The 17916-nt window shown below is 41.3% G+C and overlaps 1 protein-coding gene across 1 annotated transcript in view; it reads right to left on the reverse strand.

Moving 5' to 3' along the window:
* LOC126480860 (alpha/beta hydrolase domain-containing protein 17B) overlaps positions 1-17916 on the reverse strand; it is a 185916-nt gene that overhangs the window by 64397 nt on the left and 103603 nt on the right. Inside the window, exon 2 of the mRNA XM_050104235.1 lies at positions 10369-11188. Within this exon, the coding sequence (XP_049960192.1) occupies positions 10369-11015 (647 nt within the window). The 5' untranslated portion in view covers positions 11016-11188. The remainder of the gene's footprint in view (positions 1-10368; positions 11189-17916) is intronic.

Consider the following 17916-nt stretch of genomic DNA (forward strand, 5'->3'; position numbering starts at 1 on the left):
GGAACTTAGGAGGATAGCAGACCGATGCTGAGGCCTGGGCAAAATGCCAAGCAAGATGCTCAGAGACGGAGTCTGGGTTGGTGAGGATAACACCCCTGTGAGAGGAAGGCAGCCAAAAATGTCAATGATCCTTACCCATTCTTGCAAAGAGGTAGTATGCAGCCCTATGGCAGCAATATATTGATCCCAATAAATATGTTTCTGGCATTTAAGAAGATAATGGGCCCGTGCACAAAGCCATTTAAAGACCAGGAGGTGGTTGAAATGTGAATGTTGTTCACAGCACTGGAGGGCACAACAGCATCTTTAATATAGCTGCAACTATTTTGGGGGTTCACCGAGAAACAATCTTCCGCCGGGAAAAACCCGCAGACAAAGGAATCCGTGAAGCAACTGCCGAAAGAATGGCGTCAATCAACTCCATACGGATTCATCAATACCATCTTGTGGTGGAGCTGAGGAAAAGGCATCCCATCCACATTAGTAAAGGCCCACCTGGGATGAAGTCTAAGTGAGCTATGCTGAAGAAAAGATAAGATGACCAAAAAATGATAGCTGTCCCACAAATCGTCATGTACTCTACACTGAATGGAGGGGCTACAGATGGAAAGATCAATGGCCAAGAAAGTGTTGTGTGCCACACTACAGTTTGTGGGTGCTCAAGTGTTGAGCAGGCTGAGATCAAGCCTAGGCACCAGGTCTTCAACACTCTTGCCCAGTCAATAGTCACATTACCACCACACAGTGGGTTATGGGGATCAAAATCCCCAAGGAGACTGAAAGGGGGGGGGGGGGGGGGAGGCTGTCACAGGAGGGCAAGAAAAGCAGGAAGAACAGAAGGCCAGTATGAGGGAAGATAATGATTGCAATCATCACTGCAAAATCTAAATGGGTCTGAAAAGCCATTGCTTCCAGTGCAGTAAGAAGAGGAACCAAGGAATTAACAACGTCCATATGGATCAAGGTACAGACACCACCAGAGGCTTGCAATGGACCAACACTGTTATATCAGAAGGTTTAGAAACCACAGAGTCGGCGATGGTATATCCACAAAACAAGATTCCTGAAATACAACACAATCTACAGAGGAGAGATAAAGAAGATACTGCAATTCCAGAAGGTGATTATAGTAACCATTACAGGTCCAATACAAGAGACCAGATGGACATGGAATGGGCCAGAATCAGTCATTATGATGAGTCAATGTCCATTACCAGTAAGGAAAGAGTGACATATATGAATGTAAGATCAGATCCTGATTGAGAGAGAGTGGGCCTTAAGGATGTCAGGGGGCAGGGGGAAGGCCTTGTCCAGAGACTTATGCATCTTCTTCTTCTCCTTCAGATGGTGAGATTTGGAATGGTGGGTAAGAAAGCAAGTCACAGCAATATCAGGATCTGAAAGAGAGGAAGTGGTCTTGAGGCCCACAGAACGTGAGTCCCAAGCCCGACTCTGAGTAATAGGCTTCTTGACCTGTAGATGCTAGGTGAGGGGCTCCTAGTGGGAGACCCATCTTCGACAGGTGCCAGAGAAGGAAATTTCTTCTCCAGCTGACAAAAAGGAGCACTTCTGTGAGGGGAGGGAATGGGAACTGTCATGGAGGAGTAAAGGGAAGGGGGACAGGATGGAGGTAAGGAGGAGGGGGAAGAACACAACAGAAGCAAAGGTAGATGTTAAGGATATTGTGTGGAGATGGTTGAATTTCTGTTGGGGCCTCAGAGTGGGATAGAAGGTCCAGAGTTTTGAAATCTTGAATCTTTCTTTCTTTTCACAGACTGGGCAATCCAGCGAACAAGAAGAATATGGGCTGGAACATTTCAAGCACTTGGGTGGTGGGGTGAAAGGACTCCCTACATGAAGAGGATGGCTGCAGTCATCACAAATATAATTCATCTCACATCGTGAAGATATGTGACAAAAATGGTAACATTGGAAACAGTGCGTGGGAGGTGGGACATAGGGCTTCACATCACAATGGTAAACCATAACTTTGACTTTTCGCAGAAGGCTATCCCCCTCAAAAACCAGTATGAAAGCACTGGTATCAATGTAACTGCCCTGAGGCCATCTGTGGATGAAATGAATGCCGCACCATTCCAGATTAGTCCTAAGTTCCTCATCATATTGAAGGAGGAGGTTCCTGTGGAAAATAATGCCCCAGGTAGGATTGGTAAGGAGTAATGCTCACTGGGACGTCTCCTAAGTGCTCACAAGCACAATGGAAAGCTGGCCACTGGCACAAGAGGTTTTAATCAATAGGGAAGCAGATCACATCGTACAAAGTGAGTAAATTTCATCACACTTACATCAGTACATTCTATAAAAAAGAAAGTTTGGCACCCGAAAAAGCCTCCCCATCTGTCCTGGAACAAATCAAGTATTGAGGAAAGGATTGCACCTCAAGCTGGTGAACCTGCCCTTCTTCCCAAGAATGGCCAGGGAGGGGAAGGAAAGGGATGCAAAAGTATGAAAAGGGAGGGAACAATTCCTGCCTGAAGGGACAGCTGCAGAACAGTGGCCAGAAGTACAGAGCGAAGCACACTTCACTCCATACTTCTGGCCACTGTTCTGCAGCTGTCTCTTCAGGCAGATGTTCGCCCTGGTAACATGCCCCCCCCCCTCCCACTTTGATCAACCGTTAACCCCACAGGTGCCACCCAGCTATGAAAAGGGCCACCTGGCATAGTGACTGTTGCCAGGAATTCCATTGCCCCTACAAGATGAGCAGTCACACATGAAGCAGTGACAGCTCAGGTACTGGACGTGTGATCTCTGTGTTGTCAGAGGGCTCAGCCAGATGCAGACATAACAGTCCCAACACAGGCACTGGCTACACACGCTGGTGACCTAATGTGTGAGGGGGGGAGGGGCTATGGCAGGGAAGGAAATGGGAGAGGAAAAAGCCTCACATCAGAGATGCTAGGGAGGTTCTTCCCCAATGGGGAGGGAGGGAGGAGAGAAGGGAGAGTGGAAACTGAGACACAAGACCAAATAGGAATAGCAGAACCGAGGTAATAGTTGGGTCATACTAAAGGAAACACAGAGAGGAAGGATGGGGGGTGGGGGACAGGAAGGGGAGGAGCTAAGGTGGGAAGGAGTGCATATAGGCAGTGAATTGCAGCCTGGAAGAGAAGAAAGGCTGCAATATCTCAGGGCCCCACACTTGCCACACAGGTAGCCACAAAAGAGTTTGGGGGCGGGGGTGTTTCATGAACATCTGACAGACTTTAAAAACATCCATGATAAATATCATGGCACATTTCCAGCAGCATCACAGCAACTTTATTAATCAAAGTGCCTGTCCATATCAAATATGCCATGGGCAGTAATGAAGCAGCCATTTTAACACTGCTCAATTTCAGCAGTGTTTTGATTTCTGTCAATTTTAATATAGTACTTAATGAAATGAAATGGCTGAATTTCTTTAATAGTTCAATAATGTGGTTTGACAGCTCCCTTAAGAATATACATCAACAAGTCATCTGTGGGTCGGAGAAGTTATTATGTAAGCATTCTCTCAAAAGCCCACACAGTTCAGTCCTCAGTTGACTGCTTTTCTCGCTGTGACATTTCAACTGGACTACGTTCTTGTGGCTACCACATATATGCTAATGATGTTCAGTTATATGTATGCACAAGTCCTAAGTAGCTATAAATGACAACCATTGTTCAGTACCAGAATGGGCAGAAAACATGGATCTTAAATTTGACGCTAAAAGGCCACATTTTATCCTTGTAACCCACTGAACACTTTCGTAAAATTCCTCCTGTATTCCCTAATAGTATCTGACTGCTTTATCAGATAGCAGTACAAGATCTCAGCATAATCTTGGACAGGAATTTAAACTGGAATGAACAAAGTATTACACCATGTAAAAAAATCTCGACTACATGCCTCCCAAAAAATTAAAAAAGAACTGCACCGCCCTCCCCCCCCCCCCCCCCCCAAAGTATAATCTTTAGTCCTGTTGCATCTCTACTATTTTGATTTAGTTCAGCACGTCACAAACAGTGATATGTCTATACAATTCGAGGTAGCCATGAATGCTTGTGTAAGACGTGTGTGTAATAATCGGTTGTTTGATCATGTCAGTCCTTCCTATGCTTGGTTACAGTTGATGAAACTGGATATGCAATGTGATTTACACTTTCTCTTGACCCTTCTTCATTGGGGTCTTAGTCAATGGTGTCCTCAACATGTTTTCTCACATTTGAAATACCAACCAGCATCATGATTCCATAACAGCAATACTAGATCTGATACATCCAGCATCTTGGCTGTACTTACGCATAAAACAAAATCTTTCTCCATCATTCCTTTCGTTTCAGTTATATGACTGGTGAAACACACTACCTAGTAACCAGAGTCTTACTCAAAACTATTGTGCATTCAAAAGGAGGTTGAATCTCTAGCTATTATGTTGTAGGCTCCTGTAGGAATATCTCAGTCATTGTCCTTCTATTCAACACTGAACAAATACTTCTATCACAGTGGCAAAACAATCCACACTTTTCCCCATTGCCAACTGTTTGTGTTTTATTTCCTCCATCTCATCTTCTACCTTACCCTATTATTTCTTGGTCTTTTATAAACCAATCAAATCTTTCCTTTTATGATGTTGCCATATATTTATGTTAGATATTACAAATGTAAAAAGAAATAACTTGACACATTGTTAACTAGACTGCCATTTGTGAAATATATTTCAATTAATAATAGACTAGGGGGCTTTCAATAAGTAACACGACAATTTTTTTCTCAGTCAATTGCGTTTGGGAAAAAAATGCAGAATTTAATTTGTTGTTGGATATTGTGGAATATTCCCACTTCAACCCCCACAGCCTCAAAGTTTTGACAGGTGGTATGCTAAATGTAACCTTCAAAATTACACCTTTAATGGAGGTGCGTTACAAGCAGGAAGCCGTCACCAAGTTTCTTTTGGCAGTAAACCAGAGCATTGCAAAGATTCGTAGCTGCTAGCAGAATATCTGTGGAGACTTGAAAATGAACAAAAGCAAGCGAGTCAATGGGCAAGGCACCTGTCTTCACCACAACAAGGTTGTGCAAATCTGATCAATATACCGTGGGCTGGCCGGCTGCAATGTTGGAATGCCAGGACGCACTCATTGAGCATGATTGGCAGATCACACTCAAACACCCCACTGCTCAACTGGATGTCGCTGTTGTTAGTGCTGAGACACTCATCCACCAATTGGGGTACTCAAGAGGTGTGTGCTCACTGGGATCCACCCTACAGCCTGGATCTCGCACTTCCGACTTCCATCTGTTCAGCCCAATGAAGGACGTACTCAGCAGGAACCAGTACATGGATGATAGGGGGTTTACTGATGCAGCAAGATGTTGGCTCCAATGTCGACCAGTACAGTGGTACCATGTGGGCATACAGGCCCTCCTATTAAGGTGTCATAAGGCCGTTGCATTGAATGGATATTATGTTGAAAAATAGGGTTTTGTACCCAAAAGAATGGGGAATAATGCGGTGTATCGGAGTCTTGAATAAAACCAACCTGCTTTCAGAAAAAAGTGTTGCATTACTTATTGAATGCCCCTTGCATATAATTTACTGGCCAGGTAATATGTATATTGTAATGATTACTATATGCATTATCATTATTATTCCTATTATTATTATTATTATTAGTATTATTATTAACTGCTCATGTACTACAAATATTGCACGCCATCTCACTATGGATATCCGGTTAGATGGAAGAGAGGGCTGAAGGCCCTAATCTTGCAAGGTGAAATAAATAAATTAGCTTCTGTTTGTAACTCCATCAGTCAGAAGGAAAGCTAAAACAGAACCTGAAGGAAAACAGGGATAAATGAAAAATAAATTAGCGTAAACCTTATTACCTAACTACAATGAAGGAAAGTGTCAGAAAGTATGCAGATGTATGTTTTGAAATACCTTCTTGCTGCCAATGACAAAGTTATTTTGATGGCCAAATTTTTTATTCTGATGACCTCTAACATTGCTCAGACTGTTGTGTTTCAGATCCATTTTGTTAGGGAAAGGAAGGTACATTTCAAGTTTAACATCCTTGTTGATGTCATAGTAATTGCAAACTCGGCTGGAATGTGAGAAGGTGGTACTCAGGGCCACTTTAAGAAATGATTGAGGTATTTGTCTACGGCAATTACACAAATGCACAAACAGTCAGACAATGATTTTAATGTCACTCTTTCTGAATACAATTGAAATGTCAAGAACTATGCCACCTCACCTTGTTTTAATTTTGAGATATCAGTTCTGGATGAATTCTTGTTATTTTGGCAACTGCTACAACACCATTATTCTACACCTGTTTCTGGCTTTGTTCTCTATATCTTAAACGACTACCTCTAGCTCTGAAAGATAGGCAAGATTGGTATATTGCAGTCAACCGAATGACAATTCTCCAGATTTTATGCGAGTTTTCAACCATCGTGCTTCCAAATGCAGACCCTGTGTGCTAACCATTGCGCCACCTTGCTTGGTAACAGTAACAGGTAGCCTAACTAACATGGACTTGCATTGCAGAAAAGAAAAAAGTGTGATAAATGGGTACAGTTGTTTCGTCAAACATTTAGCAGGGGTTCAGCTTACATAATTCAGAAGTGGTCTGGTAAGTCATCTCATCATTTATTTGGAAGAGAGAAGAAAGAATGACTCATTATCAAATAAAAAATATGAAACTATATCAGATTTAACAACTGCCCTACTCAAATTGTCTTAAATGAATTTCAACAATGATACAAATGTGTTGCAGCACACCTGTTACACAAGAAAAACCTTTTGCATACAAAAAGCTTCATTAAGCATGCCTAGTCATACAAACGATGTGAAATATGGAGTTCACCAATGCGAAATAACAACAACAATATAAAAACATGTCATGCTAAAGGCACACGTGGAAAAAAAAACAGACACAGCTAGCAAAGAAACAGATCCATTACAAGCATCACCAAAGCATAGTCCTACAGTTTGATAGCATTCCTGGCACCAAAATGGTGCCATTTTCTGATTAAAATTTGATTTCAGTGTGCTATGTAGTAAAAATTCAGTACACAGATAAAAGATAAATATACGGGTTATCTTAACAACAGAAAGCTAAGGGTAACATTTACAATAATACAAGACAAATGAAACTGAATTCAGTGTGCAAAAACATTAAATATGGTGAGCCACAAGGTTTGATGCTTGGCCTGCTTCTATTCTGATTTACCCAGGACATTGGGAGGCTATAGTTGTAAAAAAAATATCTCAATAGCATTTATTTCATGAAACTGTTGTTATTGTTTTCAGTCAACAGACAAACACTGACTGACTGACTGACAGACAGTGCCCACAACATTAACATTACATGGAATTGTCGGAAAAAAGCCAGTCAATTATTTACACAACGGAGATCTGAATGCACATTAAAGTATGATTACACGTGCACATTAAAGTACCAGTACCACAGCTGAAGACAAGCAAAACACAAAAGCTCCCAGCATTAAAAGGAAATACATCACAGCAGTTACTAAGATGAGTTTCTACCAGCCACAGATAGTGTAAGCAAGCTTGTATTTGACACACTGCAAAGTATTCAGAATTGAAGTTTCTACAAGTAATTATACTTTGTTACTGACTAACTGAGCAAAGCTTTCACTATTTTGCTCGTCTAATTACTTCTACAACTGCACACTACCAACGTGAAGGCGCAAATCAAGAAGGGGAAAAGGAAATATTTGATACTAGATATTGACTTTCACAAGTGATGTAGGAAACGTGCGACAAATGTAAACAACACGGAGACTACAGATTGATACCAATGATGGATTTTCTCAAATGAGTTATGCTACAAATTGGCCTACCATCACATCCAGGTTGTTTTGATTTCACATTTGTTGGCTTTACCAACTCACAGCCAAACTATCACCTTCCAATGCAACCTAGACCTTGGGTTAAGTTAAAGATCAGTGTCAGTGGAAACAAGTTTTTCTATTTAACATACACTAGTTTCAGAAACTAGTAACTAAACTGTGAACTTATTCACCAAAGGTGACTTGGCACAGATGATAGCTACTGGCACATTTTGTGATTTACAAACACAAATGTCACATGATAGTATTTGCAACTGTATGTATACAAATATTTTACGAACATTTTCTAAAAATTTTGTACATATTAAAATATTTTATGATTTTTTAAATTCAAGTGGTTACCTTAGCATTATTGTTTGACAATGTGAGAAAAGGGATGAGCAAGTGTGCTATTCTATTATGGAACTGTACTTTTTACTGAACTTAAACCTGTACCGCCAATAATTTCATGAGGAACAAGGGCACTTCAAGAACCTAAATCACCTTATTGACTGAACACATTACAATACTGGTACTTATTTCTGTGTGTACAAAAATGACTTGGCAAAGCATACCTTATTACTTGATGCAGCATGTTTTCAGCAAGATAATTTTAAGTCTTAACTAATTATGAGGTTAATAACTCACTGCATTTAATTACCCGCCCATCATAAGACATAAGATACACTTTTGAGGTAAAGTACTTTTTGTTGATTTATCCAGTTTTTATCTATAAGCAAACTTGCAGCACGAATTGCACACAATTTGCGCAAGCCTAAAACTGAAATTAACAGATCACTACATGGAACTCCCTATCATGACCTGGAATCTTAACTCTCTGAACAGAAGGTGTCATTGCAACTATTCACATATGTAGCCCCTTTGAAATAGTGGTCATCTCTGTGGGCAACAAAATAATTTTCTTTAGTTTACAATTCAAAGGCAGTAGTTCTCTAAGCCAAACACACATCACTGTTGACAAAAGTTTTAATAGATGGCAGGAGAAACACTACACTGCCCTTCTGTCATATTTTTACATGAGCTGATACTTTATACACACATACTTTTATTTTTGAATGTCATTTATCTATTGGAAAGTAATTATTTGTATTCATATGCTGGCCATCTATAATTCTAGTAAGAATGTATATTTTATTTTATTATTGAAATAGAAGTTTTATACTTCACAAACTACTTCCTGTATAGTTAGTGGCATTAACCATCATTCTTATATTGCATCCAGTATCACTCAAAAAGAATAATGGAAGAAGAATGTTTCTGAATATTAGGTGATGAAATTCCTTCTGGTGTCAACAGTACGGATTGAGTTACTTTCTTGTGCGTGAATCATTTGCATGATTAATCATAAGTATGTGGAACAAGTCATTTTACATTCACAACATGAATTAATTTGTAAATATGGCTACATGTTGAAAATTTATGTATGTCTCTGTGCGTGTTTTTTGTATATACAGACTTGAGTTAGTAATTCCTTCCCACTACAATCTACAAGTAATAGCAGAATTATTATATGGAATAGAAGCAGTTTTCAAGGAAAAGCTTTTTCAGTTTGTTTTCAAATTTTACTTCGCTGAGACAGTGATGCAAATAAATGATAACACGACATTCACTACCAGTAGCACGAAGTCTAGCCTTGTTTACAGCTGTGCACTACTGGGATGTGGCTAACTGTGGTGATCATCATTTCATGCAATTTTTCTGTTATTGTTTGGATGAACTTTACAAATCTATAATAGAACACATGTCAAAACAACACCTAAACTGAATTTGAAATACATGAGTTACTGTTGACGTCCCTGCAGATGGAATTTTGGAGGTTTTTAACTGCCCCTTCAAGAGTAAACAGTGATATCCTGTAACATTTGGCATACTAAACCAGCATATTGTTAAATATGACACTATTAAAAATTAAAAGATTATACATAAGTTTAGCAAATACTATTGGATTTAATACACTGGACACTGAATTTGCTGCTGAATTTAATATCTTTGCGAAATCTGATAATAATCTGGGTGTATGATAAAGTACATATTTAAGAGGAACCACAAAAGCAAAGCAACTCATTTAACTACTCTGAACGGCACACTAAGCTTATCCTCTAAAACTACAATTAATATGTCTAACAAATAAATGAAGCTGCACTGAAACGTTCACAACAGACGAAGAAAACTTATCAAAACAAAGATCTGCTTCATGACACGGAAAAATGAGATGTATTATTTGTTGATAACACCTAAACAACAAAAACAGATTATCAGAACACTTTAGTGTAAACACTCGTTCATTGAAATCTCTGTCTTTTATAAAAAATCAGAACACTTCTGCTGCTGATGGAACCATTTGCAACTAAAGAATAATTCTACATATCTTATACTTACAAGAACTGTGGCACAAATCTGGAAAGTCAACCACATTTCTCTCTCTGCCCTGGAATGATGTTTCGCTTTAACTTCATGTAATACACTATAGCTTGTAGAAAATAAACAGTAATCACCTAGGAAAGGCGTCAAAAAACCACGTCCTCTTGGTATTGGGGAATGCGACTCTCATTCCAGACATAAGCGGTGAATGGAGAATGACAGCTCCCACTTCATAACGCGATGCCAGGTCCACTGTTGGCACAGTCCCAATACTCTGGCCATATAATATAATATTTTCGGGTGATATACCATACCTAGTTCGTAAAGCGTGCCATGCTGCATCTATATCTGCATACAGATTCTTTTCCGATGGCTTTCCAGTACTGACCCCGTAGCCTGAGTAATCATAACTAAATATATTACAGTTTATCCGTGAACCTAACCCTAGATAGAAACTGCTCATTTGTCCTAAGTCTACGGCATTACCGTGTGAAAACAATATTGTAAACCGAGCTGTTGTACTACACCTCACAAACAAACAGGCTATTCGATTTCCTCGGGAAGTTCTTGTGAAAAAACCTTCAATATTTTCCTTTTCTCTCTCGGAGTATTGCCACTCGGCTCTTTCTGTCAAATTCAAACTAAATTTCGAACCCGTTTCATCCGCTTGAAAGTTGTAGGTAGGTTCTGGTGGCAAGAATGCCAGTTTGGCAGCAATCCTCGTTGGGCAAGGAGGACAACAAAACAAACAACACAGCTCACTGAGACTTAAGCCGTTCATTTTCTTGCAGGCAGCACTGGTGATAAAAACTTCGTAAATTAGACACAGTTCGGAGATATCTCCAATTCAATTTTCAATGCACTTCACTTCGTATTGACTCATCTTCCGTTTTAGACAGCCATACCAGATTTTCAGACTACACACAGCCTTCTTTGTGATGGATTCGCCATTGCCTGGAAAGAAAACAATCGAAATACACGATTAATAAAATAAGGTCTTTGGGTTTCACAGATACACACATGCCACTTTTAATTGCTTATGAAATATCATGCCTTTTACTAATGAAACTACTTCAATCATTTAGTTTTTGAAACGTCAAACTGTGAATATAAAAGCATTATCAAGATTTTTGATTTAGTGCATAGCGCTATAGGCACCGATACTTAATCTACATAATTGTATATGGTAAAAATTGAAGAATTGCGCCGTCTCGTGGAAGAGAGATAATCCAGTGCGACGTGGTAGCTGGAAGCTTTCAAAAACCATTGTGAAATTCAATTTAATGCTTTTATTTTCATATTTATAAATTCACTCTAGAATGGCTAAAGAAATGTATAACTACGACAAACCTTGTATAAATTTTATTAGGATGGACAGGAAACATAGTGACTGAGCATTTAGAAATGCATAACATTCCTTACACCTCGATAAATCATCTAAGTAATATTTAAGAGAAAATCGCAAAAGCTCTTCAGGAAAAGTGTCGCATGTAAGGTTGAGGTTACCAAAAGCCATATATTTCAATTAAGTATAGAGTTCCTTTGATAATTTGCGAATTTCATCAACCACAACTGTTACATTCAGAATTTTTCAATGATCCTTCCTATAGTTTATTTTTTAAACTTTCTTACGCTAAGGCAATTCTAAAGCAATGTCTACATCAGGCTTTTCACTACATTTTAGTGGGGTATTGTCTTATATAATTTGTCTCTTAAGTTTATCTTCAGAGCGAATGTTTTCTCCTTGACTTATGCATAGCTACTAATTAGAATAGCAGTTTTCCTTTCCTCTCATACACAATATTAGTTAAATCAATAAAACTCATTACTGTCATTTGCCTTCGATTGTTCGTCTTTCGAGCAGTAAAGTATTTGCTCACCTCTTTCATTATTCCCACAGATCATGAGTTAAACAGTGTTACTGATAAGCTAAATCTTGTTCTTGCTGTGCTTCCAAACTTCCTTACCATAATTTACCCATCAGACTCTTACACAATTTTAGACTTCTTCCTTTAGAGCCCATTGAGAACAGACAACATTTCCAATTTGTGTTAACTGTAGTTTGTTCTCTTGTATACACATCTGCCAATTTAGTTTTGTTGTAAACTCGCATATAAGATCATGATACTACTTGTTTACTGGTAAGTTTATGCGTAATATGGATACAAGCTTTCTATTGTCCTTGTGTGTTCTAGACATTAACCAATACATCACAAAAGGTTTTGAATACAGACACATACTTCATTGCACAAGTTTGAAGTGTTCCAAGTGTTTGAATGATGTATATAAATTATAGTTGGCAAAATTCTTCAATAAGACATTTAATTACCTCCTGACAATGTATATATTTTTTGTTGATATTAGGTGGGAAAGTAGCTAATAAACTGTGCAAGTTCACACATTTTTCGATGATGATTTATCAGTCTCAGTTCAGAATTTTATGCCATAACAACCTTAAACTAGCTTACTCAATATATGATACATACAAGGGGCAGTTAAAAAATTACAATTATTATCTCGAAAAATTATGCTGTGACCATAGAACTTGGTGATGCCGTTAGTCCTTCTCTGCAGACTCACTGGTCCTAGCATATTCCGGTTTCAGGAAACACTCCAGCTCGAAAATCACTTACCTACTCATCATTATGGAACAACCTGCATACAATGTTTTCTTCATCAAAGGAAAGAGGAAGAAATAACTGAGTCTATATCAGGAAACTATGGCGGATGAGGAAAAACTGGTAGCCCAGCAACGTGTGTGACTGATTCCAGTGCAGAATCGGCTGTAGAACTGTTGTGCGAAAATAACAGTTCTTTCCTGAGTATGGTCATGCCTTTGCCTGCCTCAGTGGGGGTGAATCCACATGCTTCTATGGCTTGCTTTGCTCCTTTGTCTCAGGGTTATAGTGACACGCCCACCACTCATCAGTGTTGGTTAGCTAGCTAAAGAAATAATCTGGACTGGGCTGACATAACTGTAACATTTCTACCACTGTTTCAGTTTGGCAGGTTTTTGAGTGGATATTAGAAGTGCAAAGCCAGTAAGTGGTGATCTTTGTCATGTTCAAAATGTTGTGAAAGGTACTTAAAACTGATTCATGACTAACTTTCACTTTTTCCACTGTTGTCTCTATTGTGATATGCCAGTCTTTGTGCACCATGTCTTTCACTTCTTTCGTGATTCCTAGTTGTTCACAGAGAGATGGTCTGTGACTTTGTTCATCATTTAGACTTAACTGATCACAGCAGAAGCACCTGTACCATCTAACCACTTATAGTGTTTCAACATTGGGGTCATGCCACTCTCATGATATATGGTGAAGTAAGTTACATAGTTTATTTCAATGTATGCCACCTAGTTTTATTATATCAAATATTCGTTGCAAAACTCTACAAAATGTTTATATTTTCAATATTTGTTTCATGTTAGAACGTATAAGCCCTCGGTCACAAATATTAAGTCAAAATTGACCAGGTTTCGAAGCTACTATGAGCGTCGTCTTCAGAATTAAACTAGCTGTTCTAAAACATAATAGGTATATAAGACAATAATAAACTAAAGTGTGCACTGACTGGAAAGAGATGCAGTACTTATACAAGTCACATTCTAAAAAATCTAAGCCAGAAAGGCGACGTCATGAAAAGTTGTAAATAAGATAAGATGGCGAGCCGCTAAGGGCTGCTCGTACCTGAGTGAACATGGGTTGCAACAAAATTGCTGTTAGTTTTTTTGCAACCTGTTTTCACTCAGGTACGAGCACAGTTTTGTTGCAACCCATGTTCACTCAGGTACGAGCAGCCCTTAGCAGCTCGCCATCTTATCTTATTTGCAACTTTTCAGACGTCGCCTTTCTGGCTTAGGTTTCTTAGAATGTGACTTGTAAGTACTGCATCTCTTTCCAGTCAGTACACACTTTAGTTTATGAATGTCTTATATACCTATTATGTTTTAGAACAGCTAGTTTAATTCTGAAGACGACGCTCATAGTAGCGTCAAAACCTGGTCAGTTTTGACTTAATACTTGTGACCGTGGGCTTATATGTTCTAATATAATTCTGACACGGTTACTGAACCTCAGCAGTTATGTTCAAAGTTTTATTTGTTTCATGTTCGACATTGAGTCTTGGCATCAGTGAACGGATCTTCTGAGGCAGTTTGCAGATTTTGAGGTGCTGGAGAAGACTAAAGCCAACCTGACAGCCATTTCTCGCAAGAAGATGGACTTCGATGTGTTAAGATGCCAGAATAGTTCTTAAAACTGAAAAAAGAAAAATGTCAGATAAGTGTTGATGTCACGGGCGCGCCCGGAATTCAGAGAAGCTCTGATCAGAGCGAAGGGTGTGGCGGATCGCCCTCCGCCCGAGCCTACTCTGTCGACGGCCCCATCCAGCTCCCATTTACGACGACTGGAGATGCTGGTGTGGCAAAAAGCCATTCAGAGGAGCTTGCTCACCCGACAGCCCTGTCTGCCCACTGCCTAGAACGACCCTGCCACCATCCATGGACTTCGACATGGACGACGATTCTGGCAAAGACTATATTATAGTTTATGATGCACCTTTCATGTCGCTCCCGGCCGAGGAGAGGGTGCACAGGAAGACGGTCAGCGTGCTGCAGCACGTAGATGGCGAGAGGCGCAAACGGTCTATCTCCTCCGCACCAACCAGCGCCAAAAAGGTGCCCAAGAAGAAGAGGCAGCTTGCTGTCTCTATCGTCGGCGGCAAAAGATAACCTGGAATACCGTCACGTCTCAGCATGTAGCTCGACCCAGGACGACGCCTTCCCCACCACGCACATCGACTGCCAACCACTATGGTGCGCTTGAAGATGAGGAGATGTCAGCGCAGCCAACACACAAGCAGACGGAGCCTACGACTGCTTGCCCAAGCTGACCACTCAGAAGAAGAAGACGCGACCACCTCCCGATCGGACTTTACCACCGCTCAGTCGCAGCGACGGCTGCCCCCCATAGTCTTTGAGGTGGCAAAAGACTATAAAGGTTTCCTGTAGCTCGTAACACAGTGAATGACTGCACACTTCACAGTGCGAGCTGCAGCAGGAAACCTTGTGCGATTGCAAGTCGCCAACACGGAAGATTTTATAAATGTGACAAACGAGGCGTCTAACTGGGGCATGCACTGGTACACGCATGGCGCCGTCTCCGAGAAGTTGCTGAAAATCGTCGTGAAAGGCTTCACCAAGGCGGCGGATCCAGAACATCTACGAGATGAGCTGGTGCAGCTTGACTTTGGCTTGTGAAACGTAACATGCAACAAGTCGCACATCACCTGCAAGGAGTTGCTTTCTTTTGGTTACTGCCACCGACACCCCAGAGAATAGACGGCTTTACCAGCTGAGACAGGTGGTCGACACCACGGTCACCGAGGAGAATTTAAAACAGAAGAGGGGCACGGTGCAGTTTTTCTGCTGCCACGAGATGGGCCATGTGGCTCGCCACTGCTCCCCCAAGGCTTGTGTGAAGTGTTCAGGGGCCCACGCCAGTAGCAACTGCCCGCTACCGAGGACAGACACACCCAAGTGTGGCAGCCCATACGTGGCGAGTTACAGGGGCTGCGAAGTCATCAAGGCCACAGTTGCCTACCAACATGGACAACACACAGAGAAGACTGCCGACCGCTCCCTCCGCCATCCGTATCCTGACGCACAGGCGGCGAGGAGGCTGGTAAACACACAGGCGACGCCGGCAGTCGATGCTGCCACCACCGCCTCCATGCTCCATGGAAGGGGGTAGCAGAGGACGACGCGTTTGACCCGGGAAACGTGCTCAAAAGGACACACCAGAAGACCTATGTGCTGATTCCCTCAGGTGGGGGGGGGGGGGGGGGGGGAACGCACAAAGAAGACACCACTTCGTTGGGAAGCGGGAGAAGTGAAACACTGGAGCCGCCGCCTGTAACCCAGCTGCACCCAGCCAAAGCACACCAACTGCTGTGCAAGAAGGGGAGCTGTTTGCAGTCGTCTCTACACTCCCTGCAGTAATGGAAAAGGTCTCGCACCTGAAGGAAATGCTGCAGAGAGTTGCTGAGGCAGTGCTGACCGCCATGCCGACGCCTGCCCAGTAGGCAAAGTAGGTACAGCCTATTAGGACTCTTCCTGCCCAGGGTCGGTGAGCCTCTGATGAAGCCCGTCTCATTCGTTCGTTTTTCTCTCTTGCAAGTCACATAGTAATGGAGGAGATATATCAGTGTATGCCAGCCAGAATAGTGGGACCAAATATACAAGAGATAACACCCGAAAAGTCGACCCCATATGTCAGGAGATAATAGATAATGTCAAAGAAGAGGGTTATCGATCGTTGGCACAAGGCTCCACCACTATTCGAACGCACCATGAAGAATGGATCCAGCCAACTCCAACTTCAACCATCAAACCACAACCCAGTATCCAATTACAGCAGGTACAATAAATTCATCTGCCTAATACAACACTCTACAGAAAGACAGACTTTGGAGGGCAGAGAACAACGCTCTGGTATGTTTTCATTGTGAGCACCTTGGACATGTTGTATGTTACTGCAGAGCCAGAAGAAGTGTGTTTGATGACTATTACACCTTTCCATGCCAGTCGACTTCAGACGATTACAGCCGACCTGTGGAATGAAACTCGTCATCATAACCTGAATGAGGTCACTCTCCACCTCTCCATAGGCATTTCCCATCATCATACAGAAGTAGCAGTCACTCCCCTAGGAAAACAAAGTGAGGCGACCAAGTATGCAGACGAGGACGCCATGGATGAAAATTCTCTTGGATGAGTCACCAAGATGTCACGAAACCTCAGGCCAGCCAACAAGAACATGTTTTGCAAGAATAACCATCAACGAGACAAGGCAGCATTTCGAATTTGTCGATTCAGCAGAAAGCACTCATATTGTTTATCTTGGATGGCAAACAGTTATTGACTATGGAGAATCAGAATCCTGACTGATAAAGTTATTCCAACAAGCACATATAACAAAGATTGCCTTGGGCGATTGTTTGCCATTGAAGACTTTATCCTGCCATTATCAATAACATGAGCTCCAGCTGCCAGTCGATATGCTCAGTTAAGCTCTGATACTTTTGTTTATTGTGGATAGCTACTCAGGCTCACAAAGAAATCTACATTTTATCAGTGCTCAATAAGCACTGTAGGTGGTCAAGGAGAATTTTGGATCACTAATTGTCATGAGTTTCCACAACTCATCCCTAAAGATGAGCCCATGGGAACTGCCAAACCAGTCCAGGAAGGGCAGTTCAGTGTCATCGTGAGAATTGTGCTCCACTATCATAACAGACAGTGCAGGGGAGGTAGCTACTATCAAACTGCTAAGAGGATACTTTCAAATCAGGAGTGGTGAAAAGACATGTCAAGTGCCCCAAGGGCAAACACCATACCAATTATCCAGCACTTGTAAAGGGTGTTGCCTGGTGAATGACAGATAACCCACGAGGAACTGGTGAAAAAGCTGCAAGACGAGATCACTGAACTTTCAAAGAGTTCTTGGCCCTTCCCTGTGGTTCCTGTGAGGAATAAGGATGGAACATGACGTTTCTGTGTCAACTAACAATGACTGAAAACCGTCACGAAGAAAGATATCTATCCATTGTCATGTATTGATGACACCCCAGACTGCCTACAAGGAGAAAAGTATTTCTCAACTCTGGACATGTAACCAGGC

Source organism: Schistocerca serialis, chromosome 5 (genome assembly GCF_023864345.2).
Source record: "Schistocerca serialis cubense isolate TAMUIC-IGC-003099 chromosome 5, iqSchSeri2.2, whole genome shotgun sequence".
Taxonomy (NCBI): Eukaryota; Metazoa; Arthropoda; class Insecta; order Orthoptera; family Acrididae; genus Schistocerca; species Schistocerca serialis.